Raw genomic sequence first — 18,317 nt, forward strand, 5'->3', positions numbered from 1 at the left:
CATTTTGCTTCTCATCATTTCCATACTTTATGTGCTATAACAAGGGGTGGGAAGATCTGGGAGGTGACGGTGTAGGCAGAATAAATTGCAAACTCCACCCCAACACGAGAGAAGCCTCACGCTTTCCTCGATTATTGTTAATTTGTCTTCAGCAAAGCTGCCCAAATGGTTAAAGTTCAGACAGTGTGCCTCAGCGCAGACATGAAATCACCTGGAATGAAGGTTGGGGATTATCTCGGTGGGTAGAAGGCTTGCCTAGCATGAATGAAGTCCTGGGTTTGATTTTCAGCAATGCACAAACCTAGGTATGCAGACCAATGCCTGTAACCCCAGCAGGTGGAGGCAGGCTGGTCAGAGCGATGTTCAAGGTCACCCCAAGAATCAGGCAGAACCCTGTTTCTCTGCAAGAAAATAACCCTGATGTTGACTCTTTCTTTTAGATCGACCTCATGTTTTCTAGGAGAGTCTGATGGAAAGCCCACGATACAGGTTTTTAATTTCATTTAATTAAACAGATATTTGGGGATTACACATTACTATCCTGGTACTGTGTCTAGATATTTTAAAAGTCATTAAAATATTCTTTTCGAGTCTTTGGATTAGGAAACAAGAAATGTCCTCAATACGATATAGAACTCTTCCATTCTACCCCTGAACATTTACACGTTTACTATTTTGTTTTAGAATATGGCATTTTCATGTTAAGTATAGATTTTTTTTTAAAATCTGAAACATGATGTTTTATCTTTAACAAAGAGCATTGTAGGAAATTCTCGAAAGAGAATTTGCAAGAAGTCAATTCATCTCATCCAGAAGCCTTTAGAAGAAGTACATGGTCACCAATCCCCCGGGCCTGTGTTCAAGAATTTCTCTTCAGTTCATTATGTATATATAAAGATGAACGGACCACTAAGCTTTAATTTAATTTACAACATCTGTAAGGAGAAACGGCCGCGCGCGTTTGTCTCAGTACAAAGAAACCTGCCTGATGAATGCTCTGTTCTTCGCTAGGACTTTGTAGGTACTTACATGGAAATGGAGTAGAACATAAAGAGTTTCCCTTTTCTATTTAATGCAAGGAATACCACAGGGGCATTAAAAAAAAAAAGCCACGCAAATCTCGAAACGAGGTAGTAAGGTACTAAACAAAGGATGGCATCAACTACAAGAAAAAAAAAATAGAAATGGGGGTGGGAAAGACTTGGTGGCTCTGAAGCTTTTAAAACTTCTGAGCCAGGAAACCTCCTTCGCAGGGCGGGGAATGTCTTCGCTCTCCAGAGACCACTCCCAGCTACCCAGCTAAGTTCGTCTCAAGTTTTCCCTACCCTCCTCCATTCCTCGCTGTAGCCCCCAAACCCGGGGAGCCACTTGAGATTGCCAGCACAGGTACCTGAAATATGTCAGAACCGGAGACTGATGGCGTGTTTATTTTAAACGCCCCACGCCCCACATAGGCCGTATTTGTAGACAACTCTTGGGGAATTCGAAGGACGACTCGAAGCTCGCAGTCTATAAAAAAGAACAATAGTAAAACGCAGCGCTCCTCACGTTCCTTTGCGCCCAAGGGGTCTGGAGTGGCGCGGAGAGCCGGAGCCCTGCCGGGGGCCGAGAGCCGGAGCCCGGAAAAGGCGCACTGCCCCTTTAAAAGGCCGCGCATCTCCAGGCCGGCCTTCCTCCCCGGGGCTCCAGCTGTGATTGACGCTGGGCGGCGAGAGGAGGCGCCTGGCGCTAACAAAAGTCCGGCCCGCAGGCGAGCAGCGCCGGGCCACAAGTCTCCGCTCACTCGGGGCATCGCAACAAGTGGCCGCCGCGCCCTCCCCGGGGAAGCCGCGGACACACCGGGGTGCAGGGAGGAAGCGGCGGAGCGGGACAGCCCGGGGCAGGCGCGGCTCAGCGCGCACGGCTGGGGACCGCGGAGGCGCATGGGGACCCCGCGGCGGCGGAGGCGCGGCGAGCCTAGGGGCGGCACCGGGGCGCGGGCTCTGCGTCGCGCAGCTCCCTCGCTCCTGAAGCGCGGATTCTGAGATTCCCCAGTGGCTGTCCAGGACCCGGCCTGCCACCCCGTGGGTGCCTGGAGAGGACCTAGTGCTCCCCCCGCCCGCCGCAGAGCAGGGCCGTCCCCTCCCAGATCGGCCCACAGAGGGGGCATGTGCCGCTAACGGTCCGGTCCTGACCGCTTTCCTCTGCCCCGCCGCCTGGGAGGTGCGCCCCAGCTATGCAGTGTCCAGGGAGACGGCGGGCATGACGGCGACAGGATGGGCGCGAACAATGGCAAACAGTACGGCAGTGAGGGTGAGTGGGCCGAACGTCCCCCCGACTCCAGGATCGCGCCCCCTCCCTTTCCTCTCGTTCACAGCTCAGGCGCACCCTACTTTGGTGCTATTGGGGTTGTCGTCTTGCCTCTGGGCTCTGCGTGATCAGTCTCTGGTACCTCGAGGATGCCTTTCCACCACCGGGGTCCCTTAAGCAGTTTTCCAGGTTGTCTTTAGGACTGCTCAAGTTGCATTTCTGCTGTGTTTCTTTCTGAACGCATGTGCCTCAACTTTCCTTCCCTGCGCACCTTGGTGTAGGTGACGGTTTGGCAGAGAATTGAAGCAGTGAAACTTTCCCAGGCCTTTGTGCTTCAGTCCCCTGGACTTCTTCGTACCAGGAAAAAAAAACTTCTGGAAGAAGTTAAGCTTCCATTCTTTGCTAACTGCTCTGGTCTGACAGCTCCGTGAAACTAACCACCTTTGGGTCCCGCGAGGCACGGAGTGGCTGGGAGCTTTGTCTGGGCTCTCTCGAGGCTCAAGACAGGCAGAGCACCATCTGTTATTCGGGGCTGGAAATTGCACAGAAATATTGCCTGTCAAGTGAGAACTTGGAAGTTGGGGAAACTTTAAACTCCGCCTACTCCTAAAGGGATGATGGATGTGTGGGTTGCCTTTTCAGTCCCGCCTCCCCCACTTTGCATAATACCGGTAGTGTTTTAACTCCAGTGATTAACAGCATGCCCCTGATACTCACACAGCCAAGACATGTTCTACAGTTCAAAAGTGAAGGTCTGTATCTAGTGAACATGGCTGGAGGGCGTGAGCAGACTGGGTTTGGCCTTACAGCCTTTCCCCAGAGCACAGGCGATTAGAAAGGAGGGGGCCAGCCCTTGCAGACTGGTAGGAATGCAGAATAGCTATTCAGCCTGTGGTGGTAAGGAAGCCCTTATCAGCTTGCTCAAAACTTGGGGTCTCTCCCTGTTGGTCTCTGTGTACATTTCTGAGCAACTTTGTTAAGTTATACTAAAAGCAAAGCCCCGGGAAAAGAAAAAAATCCACACGATTAAAAAAATCATTTCTTTCCAGACCATCATGTTTTGAATTCCATGTATATGTATATTTTTTTCTACATACACAGATGTACTTGTGCATATATATGCATATAATCATATTCTTGTCCTGGCCAGATACATGAGGGAAATATTTTGGGGAAAAAAAAAAGTCTTTTTAGACAGCAAGTGTGACAGTGTGCCAGAAAAGATTATTGGAGAACCTTGGTCACTCACTCTCCAAAGGTATTCAAGTTAATGTTTTTAAAATGTGTGGAGAGATGAACAATGAAGCCTCTTCACTTTGAGCCATCAAAAGGTGTTCAGTAACTGTCAGGGTACCTGTCAGCCGTGTGTTTGATGGGGAGGTGGAGGGAGCATGGTCTGAGAAGTACATGAGTCCTTACTCTGCTTCTCCAACTAAACCATTGCAGGGCTCTCCTAATCCTCTGTAATGTGTTCTTACATCTCGGCATATCATCGTATCATACAGTGTGTGGTATATGACGACTTCCTGTCTGAACAGCAGAATTTTCAACCCTTGGGAGAAAAAGGGAGAGACAGGGAACTAATGTTCTCCAGCTGTTACCCGTAAATGCTACCTCTGCGTTTTCACTTCGGTTCAAGTCAAGTTTTACTGGGATCAGATTTAGATACACTGTAGACTTCTTATAGGAATAAAAGGGGTGGGGGGAGACCTCGGGCTCAGCTGATCAGATGAGACCAATCGGAATGTTTGTGAGTTTTGGCTGGAGAGCTACACTGTGTTTAGTTTTCATCAAGTAATTTCAGATGAGTCAAGATTCCTCTGTGATAGACGAGAAAGAAAATAGAGAAACGCCAAGTAACATGACCTCAGACCTCCCCCTCCTTTTCCTCCTCTCTGTTATACTGTGGCCCCTTCTAAATAAGGTTTTATTTATAATTAGGTATATTAAATAAAGCTGTATTGTGGCATGATACAAACCTGCACAGAGATGCCTCTTGTAATATGATTGTGGCATCTTACTTATCCAAAGTATCAAATTCAAAAGAAAGTGAAAACTGTACCTACTAATTTTATCTGTTATCAAAGAAGACCGGGAATCAAGACAGTTTTCTGGATTGAGTGCACCTGAGGTATAATATACGTCAAACACAAAGAGTGTTTTTATGCGTAGACTGTGTAGAGTTTGTTCAAATATATATCAGTGATGTTTGTGTATGCTTCAAAACTACAGGTCTATATTTCTATAATTCCTGACAGTTGACAGTATGTACAGCCTCTGGATATTGCAGATATCATTGAATTATTAAAATCTTTAACTGTGAGTATTTTATGGATAATCTTACTTTCTCTTGGGAAATACATTATACATCTTTAAAGGTCTTTGTAAGACTACCTTAACAGGTGCAGTGAGACAGCACCTTCCACCTTGCTGTGATCAAAGGATAGGTGGGGTTAACATTGCCTGAAAGACTGTCAGAAACTGGGGTTTGGAGTTCCTCGTGGAACTACACACTCATCATATATTGTGTGCATTCCAGTTTTTAGAGCTGCTTGTGAGAAAACAGAGCATCCACTTGGGAATTTGGAACTTGATTCCAAGTTCACCTCCTGGGGTCATTCTTTTCCAAAGTGAAGAGAGTGGTTCTCAGTAGCAAGATTTGCCACTCTCTCTTCGCTGAGTGTGCGGCCATTTATTTCATTTTGCTTTCTTAATGTCTTCTAATGGACCACTTGGAGAGGGTTAGCCTTGTGAAGACCTATTATAATTAATAGGCAAGTGAAGACTTAACTGCTAAGAAATCAATAGATACCAACCCCCTTTCTCCTCTCTATTGCTCACTTATTCCCACTTGTCCTCCTAATTCTGGTACCTAAGTCTTCTCTTCTTTTTTGAGATCAAAGATATCTGTGAATCCATAATGAGTGATTTCAGAGTGTTTTATTTCTCTAAATTCTTAGTGAACATTCAGATTAATACTCTGCCTTTAGGCTGGCCTTGGATTTTGCTCCTGGGGGGAAAAACTTACATCCTTAATCTTTAGCTTTCTAGAAACATAAGCCAATGTCTAAATGATTAGTATGTTCTGGTAAATTCTTTCATGAGAGACCATTATTTTTGTTCGTTATCTGGTTTCAGAAAGTATAAGTTATAGTCTATGCAGAGAAAAACATGAAGAATGAGTTGGGGGGATTCAAAGGCATTAGAACCATTAGCTTTGACTTTAGTTAAGCCAAATAAACAAATCTCAGTTCAAGTAGGAAGAGGGGAGCTGCTTTCTCTGCCTCTTAAGGCTTTGGTGTTATGTTTATTCTATGTCTACAGGTCAGAGGCAGTAGCACTCCTGCTGTTAACAGCTCCTTTGCAAAGCCCCAGGTCTTGTTGAATTGGAGCTGGAGAGGTCACAGCCATGGGGCTTGACCCCTGGTAGCTTTTGCGTCTAGTAGGGCCTTTTTACCATCTCAGATGAGGAGAGCCAGTTGCTTGAGAGTGTAAGTCATCACAGATCCATCACCACCTGGGAAATCTTGAAATAGCAGTAATGGCAATTAGCACTTGCCAAAGTCTACTGTATCTGTTCTTGATTGTAAGCACCTGGCATGCACTGTCTCACTTTATCCACAAAGTCATCCTATAGGGCAGGGTTTCCTATGTCTCTTTCCTACAGCAATGCTGGCCAATTCCAGAGTCATTGATTTTGTCAGCTAATAGATATTTTCCTTGCCACTGTGTGCCAGGAGCTCTTAGGACCTTGTGTGCATTGTTACAAAGGACACAAAGAAGGACAGGTAACAGAGAAACCATATGGTATGCTACAAGGGGCTGTAAAGTCTCTTAATGAGAAATTTGGCAGGCTAAGATAAGATATAGTTTTAGTCACTGTGTGGCCTCATTGGAAAGCTGGAATTCATACCAAGATTTACAGGAAGTTGGGTATGGAGTTTTGGAGATCCAGGTAGACTATTGCTCTTTAAAATTGCTGCCTTGTTTCCATCCGCTGAAACTCTCGAACCAAATGTGATATCCTGGGTAGACTATACGCTTTGAAAAGTTATTTCTCAGTTTTAGAGCCTGAAAGTCAGAGAGCAGCTAGCACGTCTCCATGCCTAGGTTCTGGTGAGAACCTCTCACTGAGGCTGTAGATGCTCACTTCTACCTCTATCCTAGCAAGGCCATTGAGGAAACAGGGTTAGCTAGCTTTCTGTACTGTTAAAAGTACACAAATCCTGTCCATGAGGATGTTTGTCTTCACACATACACACTGGATTCACTTCCTAATACTAACATATTGCAATTAAAGTTTCAAAATCTATATTTTGGGGGTCTGTGGGTATCAGCAGCTTTCAGTCTACTGAGAGTATAACACTGTCAGTCCTCTATGTTAGCTGCAACAGTCTGACCACCGGATAGAGAATTTCTCAAGATTCGTGGTCTAATAGGTTTCATCTACTTGTGCATTCCTCCAAAGTTCTGTCTTATTTTTCTTTGGTTGCATATCAGAATTGTGAATGTTGGCCTGGACATACTGTAAATATCAGCATAACTCTGAGATAGAAGCAGGTTTTCATCACTTGCCTGAGGCAAATAATTCCATTGTGATGCAGATCAGAAGATAAAGGATAGTGTTCCAGTGTTTGGTTAAAATTAAAGCATCTTTACTGTGCTGCTGGCAGTTCCACGTTTGGTCTGGTGGTGACCGATTTCGGAGAATTGGAGATCTTTTTTGAACACTCAAAATAAAGGCCTGAAAGGAGAGGTGGCTTTCTTTCCACGTTGGGAACCAAGTCTCAGCTCTGTTTTAACTCCCTCTGCCACTTGAACAGAATGAATTTTGAATTGAGTAATTAAGAATTGCCCCTTCTCTCTCCTGTCTTTGCTGTCATCTCTGGGTTTGGGTTGGCTGTTCGAGCTTCTGGGGTGTTCACAATGTATGTGAGTTGTAGGGAGTTAGGTTTGACTCTTATGAAAGAAGCCCTGTGCAATAGTTGAAGCTGACCTGCCTAGGAGGCTGGAGGATCCTCGCCTTGCAAGGTGATCACAATGAAGGGTGTGGTACAGAGAGTTTTGAGTCAGTTCTCTAGCAAGAGATTCTGCCCCGTGCGTTTATGTCTGGTAGAGCTAGGAGGAGGAAGAACCATCTTACTGGTTGTCCGGTGCAGACTGGTCCGCTCTGAAACCGTATTTGCACAATCAACACAGATGGACATACTAGGTTGTATTTAGACATTTGTGCATATATACACACACATATGTATGTAATAATAATTCTAAAAAAAGACTATCAACTTGTGCAGTCCTGAGAGAGCGATGTGGGAGGGGTTGGAGGGGGAAATGATATAAATCTATATCAATTAACATATTTTTAAAAAAGCATTCCTTTCACCCTTTCTGGGTAAATTTTTATTCCATATATATATATATATATATATATATATATATATATGTGTGTGTGTGTGTGTGTATGTATCATATATATGTATATATGTGTATATATATACATATAGATAGCCCAATAAGTGTATGTATCAAAATATATACATACTAATTTTCAGGTTATTTACTGATTGTTTTTATTCCCCTGCTTTCTCTGGAGTCTATCCTCCTACATGGAAATCGGGTTTGATAAATGACTTCTTAGTCTCTGTGTAAGCATGGATCCTGACTCCCTCTCCTTATAGTGTTATTGTTACTTTTTTTTTTTATTACCACAGGACACAGGGAACTTCTAAATGTAAATCAGGTCTTTTGATTGTATTCATGTTCAACACCTCAAGTCAATGTTTGCCCTTGTATATGTGACTTTAAAGTTGGTATTATCAATGGCTGGCATTTAATCAGAAGCTACCAACTGGCTAGAATGACAGGGAAGGTATGCACTTCCAGAAGCTGTGAGAAGCTTCAGCCGGTAACTTCTGGGAGACACCAGGGCAGCCCTTTTTCCTCCTACATGGTAAGAGGAAAATCAGCATCAGTCAAACTTGCCCTGGAGTGAAGCTGGTTTGTTCTTGTTTAGTTTAGGAATTGAGACCTTTTGCTGATCTTACTGATCTCTCAGTAGGATAAGACTTGGTCCAAGGAAGTTTGTATTCTAGTTGAGAAGATACACACAGGGGTCAGGTTTTTTGTTTTGTTTTGTTTTGTTTTGTTTTTTTTGGCTCCTGTTTTGATATTAAATGAAACACCTGTGGCTAGGTGCTTATGAGGAGAGGGAGTATATTGAGTTCACAGTTGCTGTCTAGTGGTGGTCCTTCTGCAGAGTGCCTCATAATGAGAGCTAAGTGATGTGGTGTAAGAACATGCTCATGTCTCTCTCTAAAGCCTCTGTGACTTGGGTCTAGGGGGCTGTATGAACCAATCGCTTTTGATTGCTTCACAGAGGCCCCACCTTTGAACAACATAATCAGATTAAGCATCTACTCTCTTAATACCTGGTAATAAGGATCAAATTCCAACATGTGGAACCTTCAGGGGACACAATACTTTTAAACTACCTCTAAACTAGTAGCCAGACAGGACAGCACAGAAGGACTTTATCTTTCAAATAGACTAGATGTGAGTAAGTGATAAGTTGGATGTACACTAAGAATTAAGATGCTCTCTTCATTGTGACAGCCTTTACATATGTCTACATACCCTGAAGTGCCTAAAGGATGTGTATGTTTTCTAGAAATAAATGTCAAAACAAAACTGCTTGCTTGGAGGAGTGATACCTTACGATTTCTAAAGAAAGTTTTTTTTTTTTTTAATGAAAGGTGTGTGTGTGTGTGTGTGTGTGTGTGTGTGTGTGTGTGTGTGTGTGTGTGTACAGTGCCCCTGGACATCAGAGCAGGGCATCAGATCACCTGGAGCCAGAGTTACTGGCAGTTTTGAGCCACTTGACATGGGTGTTGGGAACTTGAGTTCTCTGAAACAGCAACTTGTATTCTTAAACGTGGAGACATCGTCTCCTCTCTTATCCCCCAAATCTTCTTGTTTCATTTCTCAAATGAGTTGGTTCATAGTCAGTGATTCCTGTGGGTTCCATATAAGTGAGAACCTTGACATGCTTCAGTGAAGGGGCAGAGATGCCTGGCCAGCCTGGGAGCTTCCCAAGCCCGAGTGCGGCAATGAAGGCGAAGGGTAGCCTTAGAGTGGAGACTTCCAAAATGCACTAGTTAATACCCCAAAGAGGTATAGATGTAAAACTCTTGACATGAATAATCACTAACCATCTCTGAATTTTCCTCGGTAATGAAATATAAACACATGGTCAACATTTTGTCTGCTCCATGGTTGAAGTATGGTGGACTGTTCCTGAGCTGTAAATCTCTATTAGGTTGTGCATTTGACGGGCTCATTCTACCAATTCCTATTTACATTCTTCAACCAGTAACAAATGAAAAACAGTTGTTCACACTGCATGAACTCATAATTGTAACTTTAGAAGCCTTGAGCAATGTGTAGAAATGTTATTAAAACATTTTTTTTTGTTTGCTACCCTTTCTGTGGTAAATTCCTGTGCTGCACTTTCCGAGCAAATGTAGCAGTGGAAAGACAACCAGAATTTCTAGAAAAAAAAAAATCTCAAGCATTTCTCTTATACTTGTGGATTGACCTTTTTGCTGCATGTAAGCCACTTCTTGGCAAGGTGATGAAGTCAGCAGAGTTGGCTTGCATATGTACTTGAAAGTTTTGGTTTAGCTGGATTCTTGAGTCACAAACGGGAAACAGCGTGGCCAAGTCCATGGTCAAGGAAAGGCCTTACCCATTCCAACTGTCAGTTATGTTCATAGTTGATGAGAAGAGAAAAAAAATGGTGGAGAAGAAAAAAAACCATTTAGAGAAATGAGTGAAGAAGACAATAAAATGAAGTTGTGAGGAATCAGAACATTAATTGCCTCTAATATTGACAATACAGTTTGCGCTTACTTAGTTTTTCTTACTTAGAAAAATGTCACTTACAAACAATATGATTACTAATAAATATATGGCAGGTGTGGGTATTGCTAAGTTTACTATAGTTTAGTCATTGTTTTAATAGTATTTAAAATCTGGCCATGATATTGCCTACTTGTAATCTTAGCCCTTGATAAGCTAAAACAGAAGGGTGGACATGAGTTCAAGGCCAGCCAGGGATGCATGGTGAATTCCAGTCTAGTACTAACTATGGAACAAGATTCTTTCTCAAAAATAAGTAAGTAAATAAATAGATAATTAAATAAACTAGATAACAGTTATTGGGCACTTGCTAGTCACCATGACCTTCTCTAAGCACATGATGCAACCATTCTGTAGTTCTCAGACACTCATATTCCTGCTTCATAGTTGCAACATACAGGCTTGGAAGTTGTCCGTGCTGGGTACACAGCAGGCGACGGGTTGGTGGCGCCATGCCTGAAACCCAGGGCTGCTCTAGAGCCCCTGCTTCCTTCACTGTGCTTGTGGTCTTGCCATTTGGGTGTCAGCCAGAACCCCTTTCAGTCTTGTTTTACCTGCTATTTCAAAGACTCGGGGACTAAGAAGTAGCCGCGAGGGATAAGGAGTGACGGTTTTGTGGTGTAGCCGGTCAAAAATGAAAGGCACCTTCTGAAGGAAGCGTTTATCCAACTTTGTGCGGCTCTCCAAAGGGCAGATTAACTGCTCATTAGGTAACAATCTGCTGACAAATTGGCAGGCTATCTAGTATCTAATAATGTTAGCATATAAAATAATTAGCATGTTCCTTGGAGTCTGCAGAGTGTGAAGCGGAGAGGCTGTCCTCGGCTTCCCCAGAGCATGATTAATTTTAACTGATCTTTGTTCTGAGATAGCCCTCTACTTGGGATGACCTTTGGATCTGCTTATAAAATAACAGCCAACAGAAGACTAAGAAACGTGCATGATTTTCTTTCCTCTGTAAATACTGTGGAATTCATCTCTTATATTTCCCTCCGGCTTAAAAGCTACAGACTCTAAGTAGCATTTAATATGGGGATTTATCCTGACATATATTTGAGAGCTTGCCCTTCTGTTTTGCCAGCCCTGGGAGGCTTCTTCATTATTATGTCTGTGAAATTTCTTTGTAAACTGTAGAGGATTTCAGACATTAATACCATTTTACATCACAGGGACTGTGTCTACCATGATCTCAAGGTTTCAGGCAAGGAAACTAAGGCCTTAGGAGATTAAGTACTTTGCCTTCATTTGACAATGAAGATTAAATGGGGTCATTCTGATGCTAAATTTAGTATCCGGTCATTTATATCACTGTTCTCCTTTAGTTGCTTTAAGATGTCACCATTCCAGGGGATACTGCCTCACTGTCTTCTAGCTTAAACTCTGTTTTCCTGATTTTTTCTTTGTCTCTAGTGTTTACCCATTGTTCATGCTACCATGCCCTTAATCCCAGGTGAATACACCCCTACTCACAAAGTAGTCTTTAGAGTTTGTCCAGTGAGTAAATGAAGATAAATCTAGAGCAATAGACTATCTCTGTTGCTCCAAAAATACCATGAACAGTCCTATCACATTTTCTGTGAACTTTTCTTCACCTTGGACATTTTGCCCTTAAGAAGTAAATTGCCCTGCCTGTGTAGTTCAGCAGTATAACCTTTGCCTAGCATATACAAGGCTCTTAGTTCAGTCCCTCATACCACACATACAAAAAGAGTTCCTTTCAACATAACATTTCTTTAATAATATCTTTGAAATTATTATAGTATGGAACTTTACTTTTTTCATTGAAAATAGGTTCCTCTCTCATAAAACACACCCCAACCACAGTTTCCCCTCCCTCCACCCCTCTTATCTCCCTCCCACCTCCTTTCTCCCCCAGACCAATTTCCAATCTATTTTCTCTTCAGAAAAGAACAGGCCCCCAAGAGACTATAGCCAAACAGGACAAAACAAGATACATTAAGACAAGGAGAAAGCAACCCATTAGGAAGAAAAGAGTCTCAAGAGCAGGTAAACGAGTCAGAGATCAACTGTTCCCACTGTTAGCAGTTCCACCAAAACACCAAGCTAACAGACATAACATAAGACAGAGGCCCTGGTGCAGACCCATGCAGGCCCTGTGCTTGCCGCTTCAGTCTCTGTGAGCCCATATGAATTCTACTTAGTTGATTTGGTGGGCCATGTTCTCCTAGTGTTAAAAACTTATTAAAAAATTATGTACAATATTGTTTGATCATACTCTTTTCCTACATCCAACTCATCCCAGATGTTATCTGCTCATCATAACGTTATCTCTCTCTCTCTCTCTCTCTCTCTCTCTCTCTCTCTCTCTCTCTCTCTCTCTCTCTCAAGTCCCCACAGACAAGGGCCAAAACAACAAACACCAATAAGCCAAACAAACAAACAAACAAAAAAACCCATGGTATTTGTTTTTGTACTTGCCAACTACTCTTGGGCATGAGTTTGCCCTGGAGTGTGATTGATATACCCAGTGACACTCTATTGGAGAAAACTGATTTTCCCTTTCCCACAAGCTCTTGCAAACAGCTTTCTTGGTTAGGGTGGGACTTTGTGTCCACCTTCCCTTCTTTGAGCTGGGATTTTGTCTGGTATGAACTTGTTCAGGTCTTGTGTGTACATACTTCTTTCCTATAAATTATGGAAACTCAATACTAACAAATAATGAAATGGGCCAGCACATGAGCCTCGAAGAAAGAAAACTGTGGCAAAGGATATGCATTGTTTCATTAGGACAGTTTTCTGCACGGTGGAGGCCAGACATCAATCTGACCATCGTGTTTTGTTTGTTTACTGAATGTCTCAATAGTGGGGTGGGGACTTTATTATGCATGGCACTGAGCCTGACTGACATTTGATTTGCAGTGCTGGTGTATACATACATATATTCATAGGGGGATGTTTAGTGCTTGCTACTGTTCTCCATTTCATTTTATTTTACTCTTTGCAAGCCTTCACACACACACACACACACACACACACACACACACACACACACTAGTATATGTTTATTTACATGTATATGGATGCCCATGTGCATAGGTATGTTTGTATGCACACACCTAGAGGCTAGAAGTTGACTTTGGCATGTCCTTCAGTAGCTCTCCACCTTATATATTGAGGCAGGATCTCTCACTTGAACTTAGAGCCCATCTATTTTGCTAGTCTATTGAGCCAGCTTTCTCTATGTTTCTGTCCTGTGTGCTCTGTCTGTAATTACAGATGGGGCATCATGCTTTTCTCATATTTATGTGTGAGCTGGGGAGCCAAATTCTGGTCCTTAGACTTGTAGAAAGGGAATTTACCCACTAAACCATCTCCCTACTCCACTCACCAGGTGTTGATTAATTTTTTTTTTTTTAAATTTATTTATTCATTGCCTGGAGAGATGGCTCAGCCGTTAAAGGCTAGGCTCACAACCAAAAACATTTATTTATTCGTGTGTGTGTGTGTGTGTGTGTGTGTGTGTGTGTGTGTGTGTGTATGTGTGTGTGCTACTTTGTATGTGTGGAGGCGAACAACCTGCTGGAATTGGCTTTCTCTTCCCACTGTGTAGATTCTGGGGATCAAACTCAGGTGGATTTTAGGCTTGGCAGCAAGTACCTTTACCCACTGAGCTCACTCATTCCTTGGGTTTTGATTTTAAAGACTAGCAGCTGTTAAAATTGATCAGCAATGGTGACATAGCTCCCTTGGGATAATGTATATTCTGCATATTATTCTGCAATTAATTTTAAGCAGTGCCATTTCTGTCTTGAACAGCTTCTTTTCTTAAGTTTTATTTTTCTTATTCTTTGCTTATTTAATTATGTTTTAATATTTTTCTCTGTTTTCTTCCCTTTGGAAGACTTTTCCTGTTGATTACCCCGAAAGTGTGTTTGGAGAGACACTATTTCCCTGGGGAGTCTTTTCTCCACTCCTAAAGCTGTAACAATGTGAACTGAGCAATAAAAAAACCAATTCCCTCCTGTTGGTTGTGCTTCAAACAGTCATTTCTTTGATACCAGCTAATAAAAACAGGAAAAGGATAATTTTTAAGTGCTTTGGTTGAGATTGCTTTACTTCCAATAAGGAAAATTGCCTCACAAGGGGGAGCATGGGTAATAAAGATACAACTAAGTGAATAATCGTATTCATTGTAAATGTCCAATTCCCTATGCTGCTGCTTGCAAATCTCATTTAATCATGGCGTTGCTGAGCGCCCACTGCAGTATGGAGATGAGAATTTTCTGCTGTGAAAAATGGGCCTGCACGCTTAAGGTAGATTTCAAATGCCACAGGAGATGTCCAATGTCCTTTCCCTTCTGAGCATATGAAGGCCATGGAATAGGTGATAAGAGAGTCTGAGACAATGGTCACAAATGAAATATGGAAGGCTCCTGGGTATCTCAGGAGTGATAGCAGGTCAGAGAATGTTACATGAAAGAGTTGCATCCCAAAGAGCCGTGCCATGGTCACACAAATGGTCAGAGTTCAGCATGCTGAGATAGGTATTTCAAGCCCAGCTGTTTCTCTCTCATCCGCTTCTCTCTTCCTCACCATGCTCCCATTCTGTTCTTCTTTTTATTGATTTTTGGGATTAATAGTACCTTCCCTAGCTCTCTGTCCATGTCCCTGGGTACAGGCAATATTATATGCCCTCACAGGATGTGGGTCTCCAGTAGGTCATAGCCATATTCATTGACTAACCAAAGCAGGGCTACAGTTTGGGACAACCCTGAGAGGCAATCTTGGGTGCATAGTTCTTCACAGATGTGGTCAAATCCTACATTATGACTGTATCATATCAAATGCCAGCTTCCTTCTTTGTCTAATCTGCTTTTTCCTCTTGCCTTTCATTTGTCAAGGTTCTTCCCAATATACCTGTACTGAAGTATACTTGGAGGCTGTTTACTGAGGATTCAACACAAGACAACAAAGACAGCCCCTAAAACATACATACACGTAACATTTTACAGACTGAGCATATTGTTTATGTATTTAGAAATACGTATTTACATATGTATGCCTATACATATACATCATATAGATGTATAACAATAATCTAAGAAACAGTGGCTATGCATTTGAAAGACAGCAGGGTGAGTGAGAGAGAGAGAGAGAGAGAGAGAGAGAGAGAGAGAGAGAGAGAGAGAGAGAGAGAGAGAGAGTGTGACATGGGAGGGGTTGTAGGAAGGAAATGGAAGGAAGAAATGATATAGTCATAATCTCCCAAATTTATAATTATGAAAAAATAGAATGTGAAATAGCATGTCCCAGGACTGGTCTTAGCCAGGTACTAGCGTGGTGTTACTTATTACTTCCTAAGGAATTCTAGCTTTCCTTAGGAACGAATCTCCAGCAGATAAGAGACATGAGCTGGCTTTCTTCTTGGGTCTGTGTTTAGTCCCTTCATCAAGCTCTATACACTAAGGTGGCTTGGCCAGTAGCCATAGCTAACTGCAAAGGAGACCAAACAAGCCAATATTCTTGCTTTTGGAGGGGCCTTCTTACAGTCCGCATAGACTTCATTTGCTGCTGTATCTCAGAACTGACTGAAGATGGGACTAGAGACTGTAATCTGTCTCATCTGTTTGTTCAACTTGGGCACTGAAATCAGATCCCTCAGGAACTTCTGTGTGGCTCTGTTTTGCTGGTCATGTACTATTCTTTGAAGGCTAATCAATGGAGCACACCATAGTTGGTAGTAGACTAGTCAGGAAGAGTTAGTGAAAGAGCAGATGGCCAAGGTTGTCATTGCCTGGATTCAACATTTCACATTCCTGGTCATTAACGGAATTTGGGATTTATTTAATACTTGTTACACAAGGGATCAGGGGCAAGTACAGATTCATTAGACAGAGAAACATGCAGGGCTTAAATCACAAGCAAGATGAAATCTATTCTATTTCTCTAAATTCTATAAATTAATATGTAGTCTCATGATCATTCTAGTTCATTAGTCATTTTATTACATTCAAATATTGTCCCACAGAGATTATCAAATTATTTTGTACTCAATCACTATGATCCTGAGAAATTTAGAATTAATTTAAAAAAGAAATTATTAGTATTGCTACTACAAAGATCCATACTTTATATAATTTCCAAAGCTTTAGAGACATTCCTCAACTCTTGTTGTCTATAACTTAGATAATTTTTTTAGCTTCGTACTCAAGTCTGTATGTATTGTATTCTGTAGCCAGATTGGTGTTCTAGTCTTCTTTCAGGATGCCTCTCACCACACACACACACACACACACACACACACACACACACACACACACACACACACACACTTTCCTGGCCAAGCAAGGGAAATGGTGTTCCATATACACTTACCTTGTTTTCTTAGACCCTGCCTCTGTCACAGTCTGTTTCCCATGTGATTACACATTGTGACCTGGTCTCAAATTGAGTCATTGGACTCAAATGCTCATTTTTAAATGAACTCTTCCTTAAAATCCCTTAGCTTTCTGTTTATAACACTTGACCCCTTGTTTTGAGGGAGCCTGTTGTGTGTTTTCCTCTGTGTTTTCTGTATCTACCCTCTGAGCCACCATGGTGTTTCATTTGTACAGAATGGGGACACATCACGGAAGACTTAAGAGCCTGGCTGTGAGACCTCAAGCTGTGGATGTGCACAAGGACTTTGTTATTTGATGTGGCTGTGAATTGACTGTGGAGGTTGAGCAGGAGTTTTCGGACATGTCTGAGAAGGGAGAAAGGGACATCAGGCTCAACAATGAAGCAGGACCAGTGTATAGACCGAGAGGGAAAGGGAAGGTGACCTAGTGCCTGACACCTGCTTCCTTATTAGCCACTTGACCGTAGCCTTGGCACCTAATCTTCCTCTTGGAGTCAGGATAAACCAGACTTTTCTTTTCCTTCCAATTGCTACTCTCATTAACATCCTTGTTTTGAATCTGTATGGGAGGCCAGAATGGAACTCAAGGCCCCCATCAAGGCCCTCACAGTGTTTTGCAGAGGGAACTGGAGTTAGCAGCAAAGTGAGAACAGAGGGCAGAGTTAGGAAGGCATGGCGTCATGGAAGTAGATGGGAAGTAGCGACTAGTTGGCTAGAGGGAAGGAGCACATGGGAGACCCCAGAAGGACTTGGAAGGCTGTGCACTCTAGCATAAACTCTCATACCTTCCTCCATTTTTGATGGGCCTGAACTTCCCTTGAGTTGGACATTAAGTGAATGACAGTTACCTATGCCTCTTTTGTCTCCTGTAGTACTACCCATAGGGTGAAGGACTTTTCAGGCATTGATGCACTTGGTCATTTGTTTATCTAAGTAACTAATTCTTGTATTGGTCAGTTAATTAGTGGGTAATGATTAATCTCCTTCCATAGGTCAGCACTTTTTGTGACATCCATTTGAGTTACAACAAAGAATCAAATACTAACATGTCCTCTAGGAACCCCTAGTCCACTGAGGAAACCAGAGAAGGATACGCTTGGGGAAGGGAGGTGCTACATAAGCAGATTAGGAGCCAAAGGGCCTGAGTTTGAAACTGGACTCTTCTGGCCGGCAGCCTCATCAGGGCTCTTGTTTATAGGGAGGTCAGGCAAAATCAACCTCAAGTATTCCCCCTGGTACTACCTTTAGGCTCACCTGATTTGGTCTAGTAAGTTAGTAGATGGCCTCTGAGTGCTTTATGCTAGAATCATGGAAGAGTCTGAGAGGGAACCGAAGAATTGTTGGAATTCAGTTTTGAAAGATGAAATTTGTGTTCATAGCTAGAGACTATCACACTTGAGTTCATGATGTCTATTCTGCCTCTTGGGGAGAACCCCTTCAGGTTGGCTTTGATTGAAAGGAAGGTAGAATGTAGTTTGTTTTTATATTTTCCTTTGCAGGCACTGATTGCATGAGAAGTTTGAGAAACAGTCCAAGCTACCCTTTTGTAGCAGGAGTTATCTCCAGTCCTGTCCCCCCACCTCCCCACCCCCCACCCCCCACCCCCCGCCCGGGCCAGCAGCCACTCAGACTCAAATAAACACACAAATGCTTATATTATTTAAACTGTTTGGCATAATGGCTCAGGCTTCTTGTTATCTAATTCTTATATCTTATATTAACTCATTTCTATAAATCTATACCTTGCCAG

The 18,317-nt window shown here is 42.7% G+C and overlaps 1 protein-coding gene across 1 annotated transcript in view; it reads left to right on the forward strand.

Annotated features, from left to right (window-relative positions):
- Positions 1–2,020: 2,020 nt before the first annotated feature.
- The window catches only part of Fbxl7 (F-box and leucine rich repeat protein 7), a 380,239-nt gene continuing 363,942 nt past the window's right edge, over positions 2,021–18,317 (forward strand). Inside the window, exon 1 of the mRNA XM_016000307.3 lies at positions 2,021–2,292. Within this exon, the coding sequence (XP_015855793.1) occupies positions 2,256–2,292 (37 nt within the window). The 5' untranslated portion in view covers positions 2,021–2,255. The remainder of the gene's footprint in view (positions 2,293–18,317) is intronic.

This window comes from Peromyscus maniculatus, chromosome 15 (genome assembly GCF_049852395.1).
Source record: "Peromyscus maniculatus bairdii isolate BWxNUB_F1_BW_parent chromosome 15, HU_Pman_BW_mat_3.1, whole genome shotgun sequence".
NCBI classification, from domain to species: Eukaryota; Metazoa; Chordata; class Mammalia; order Rodentia; family Cricetidae; genus Peromyscus; species Peromyscus maniculatus.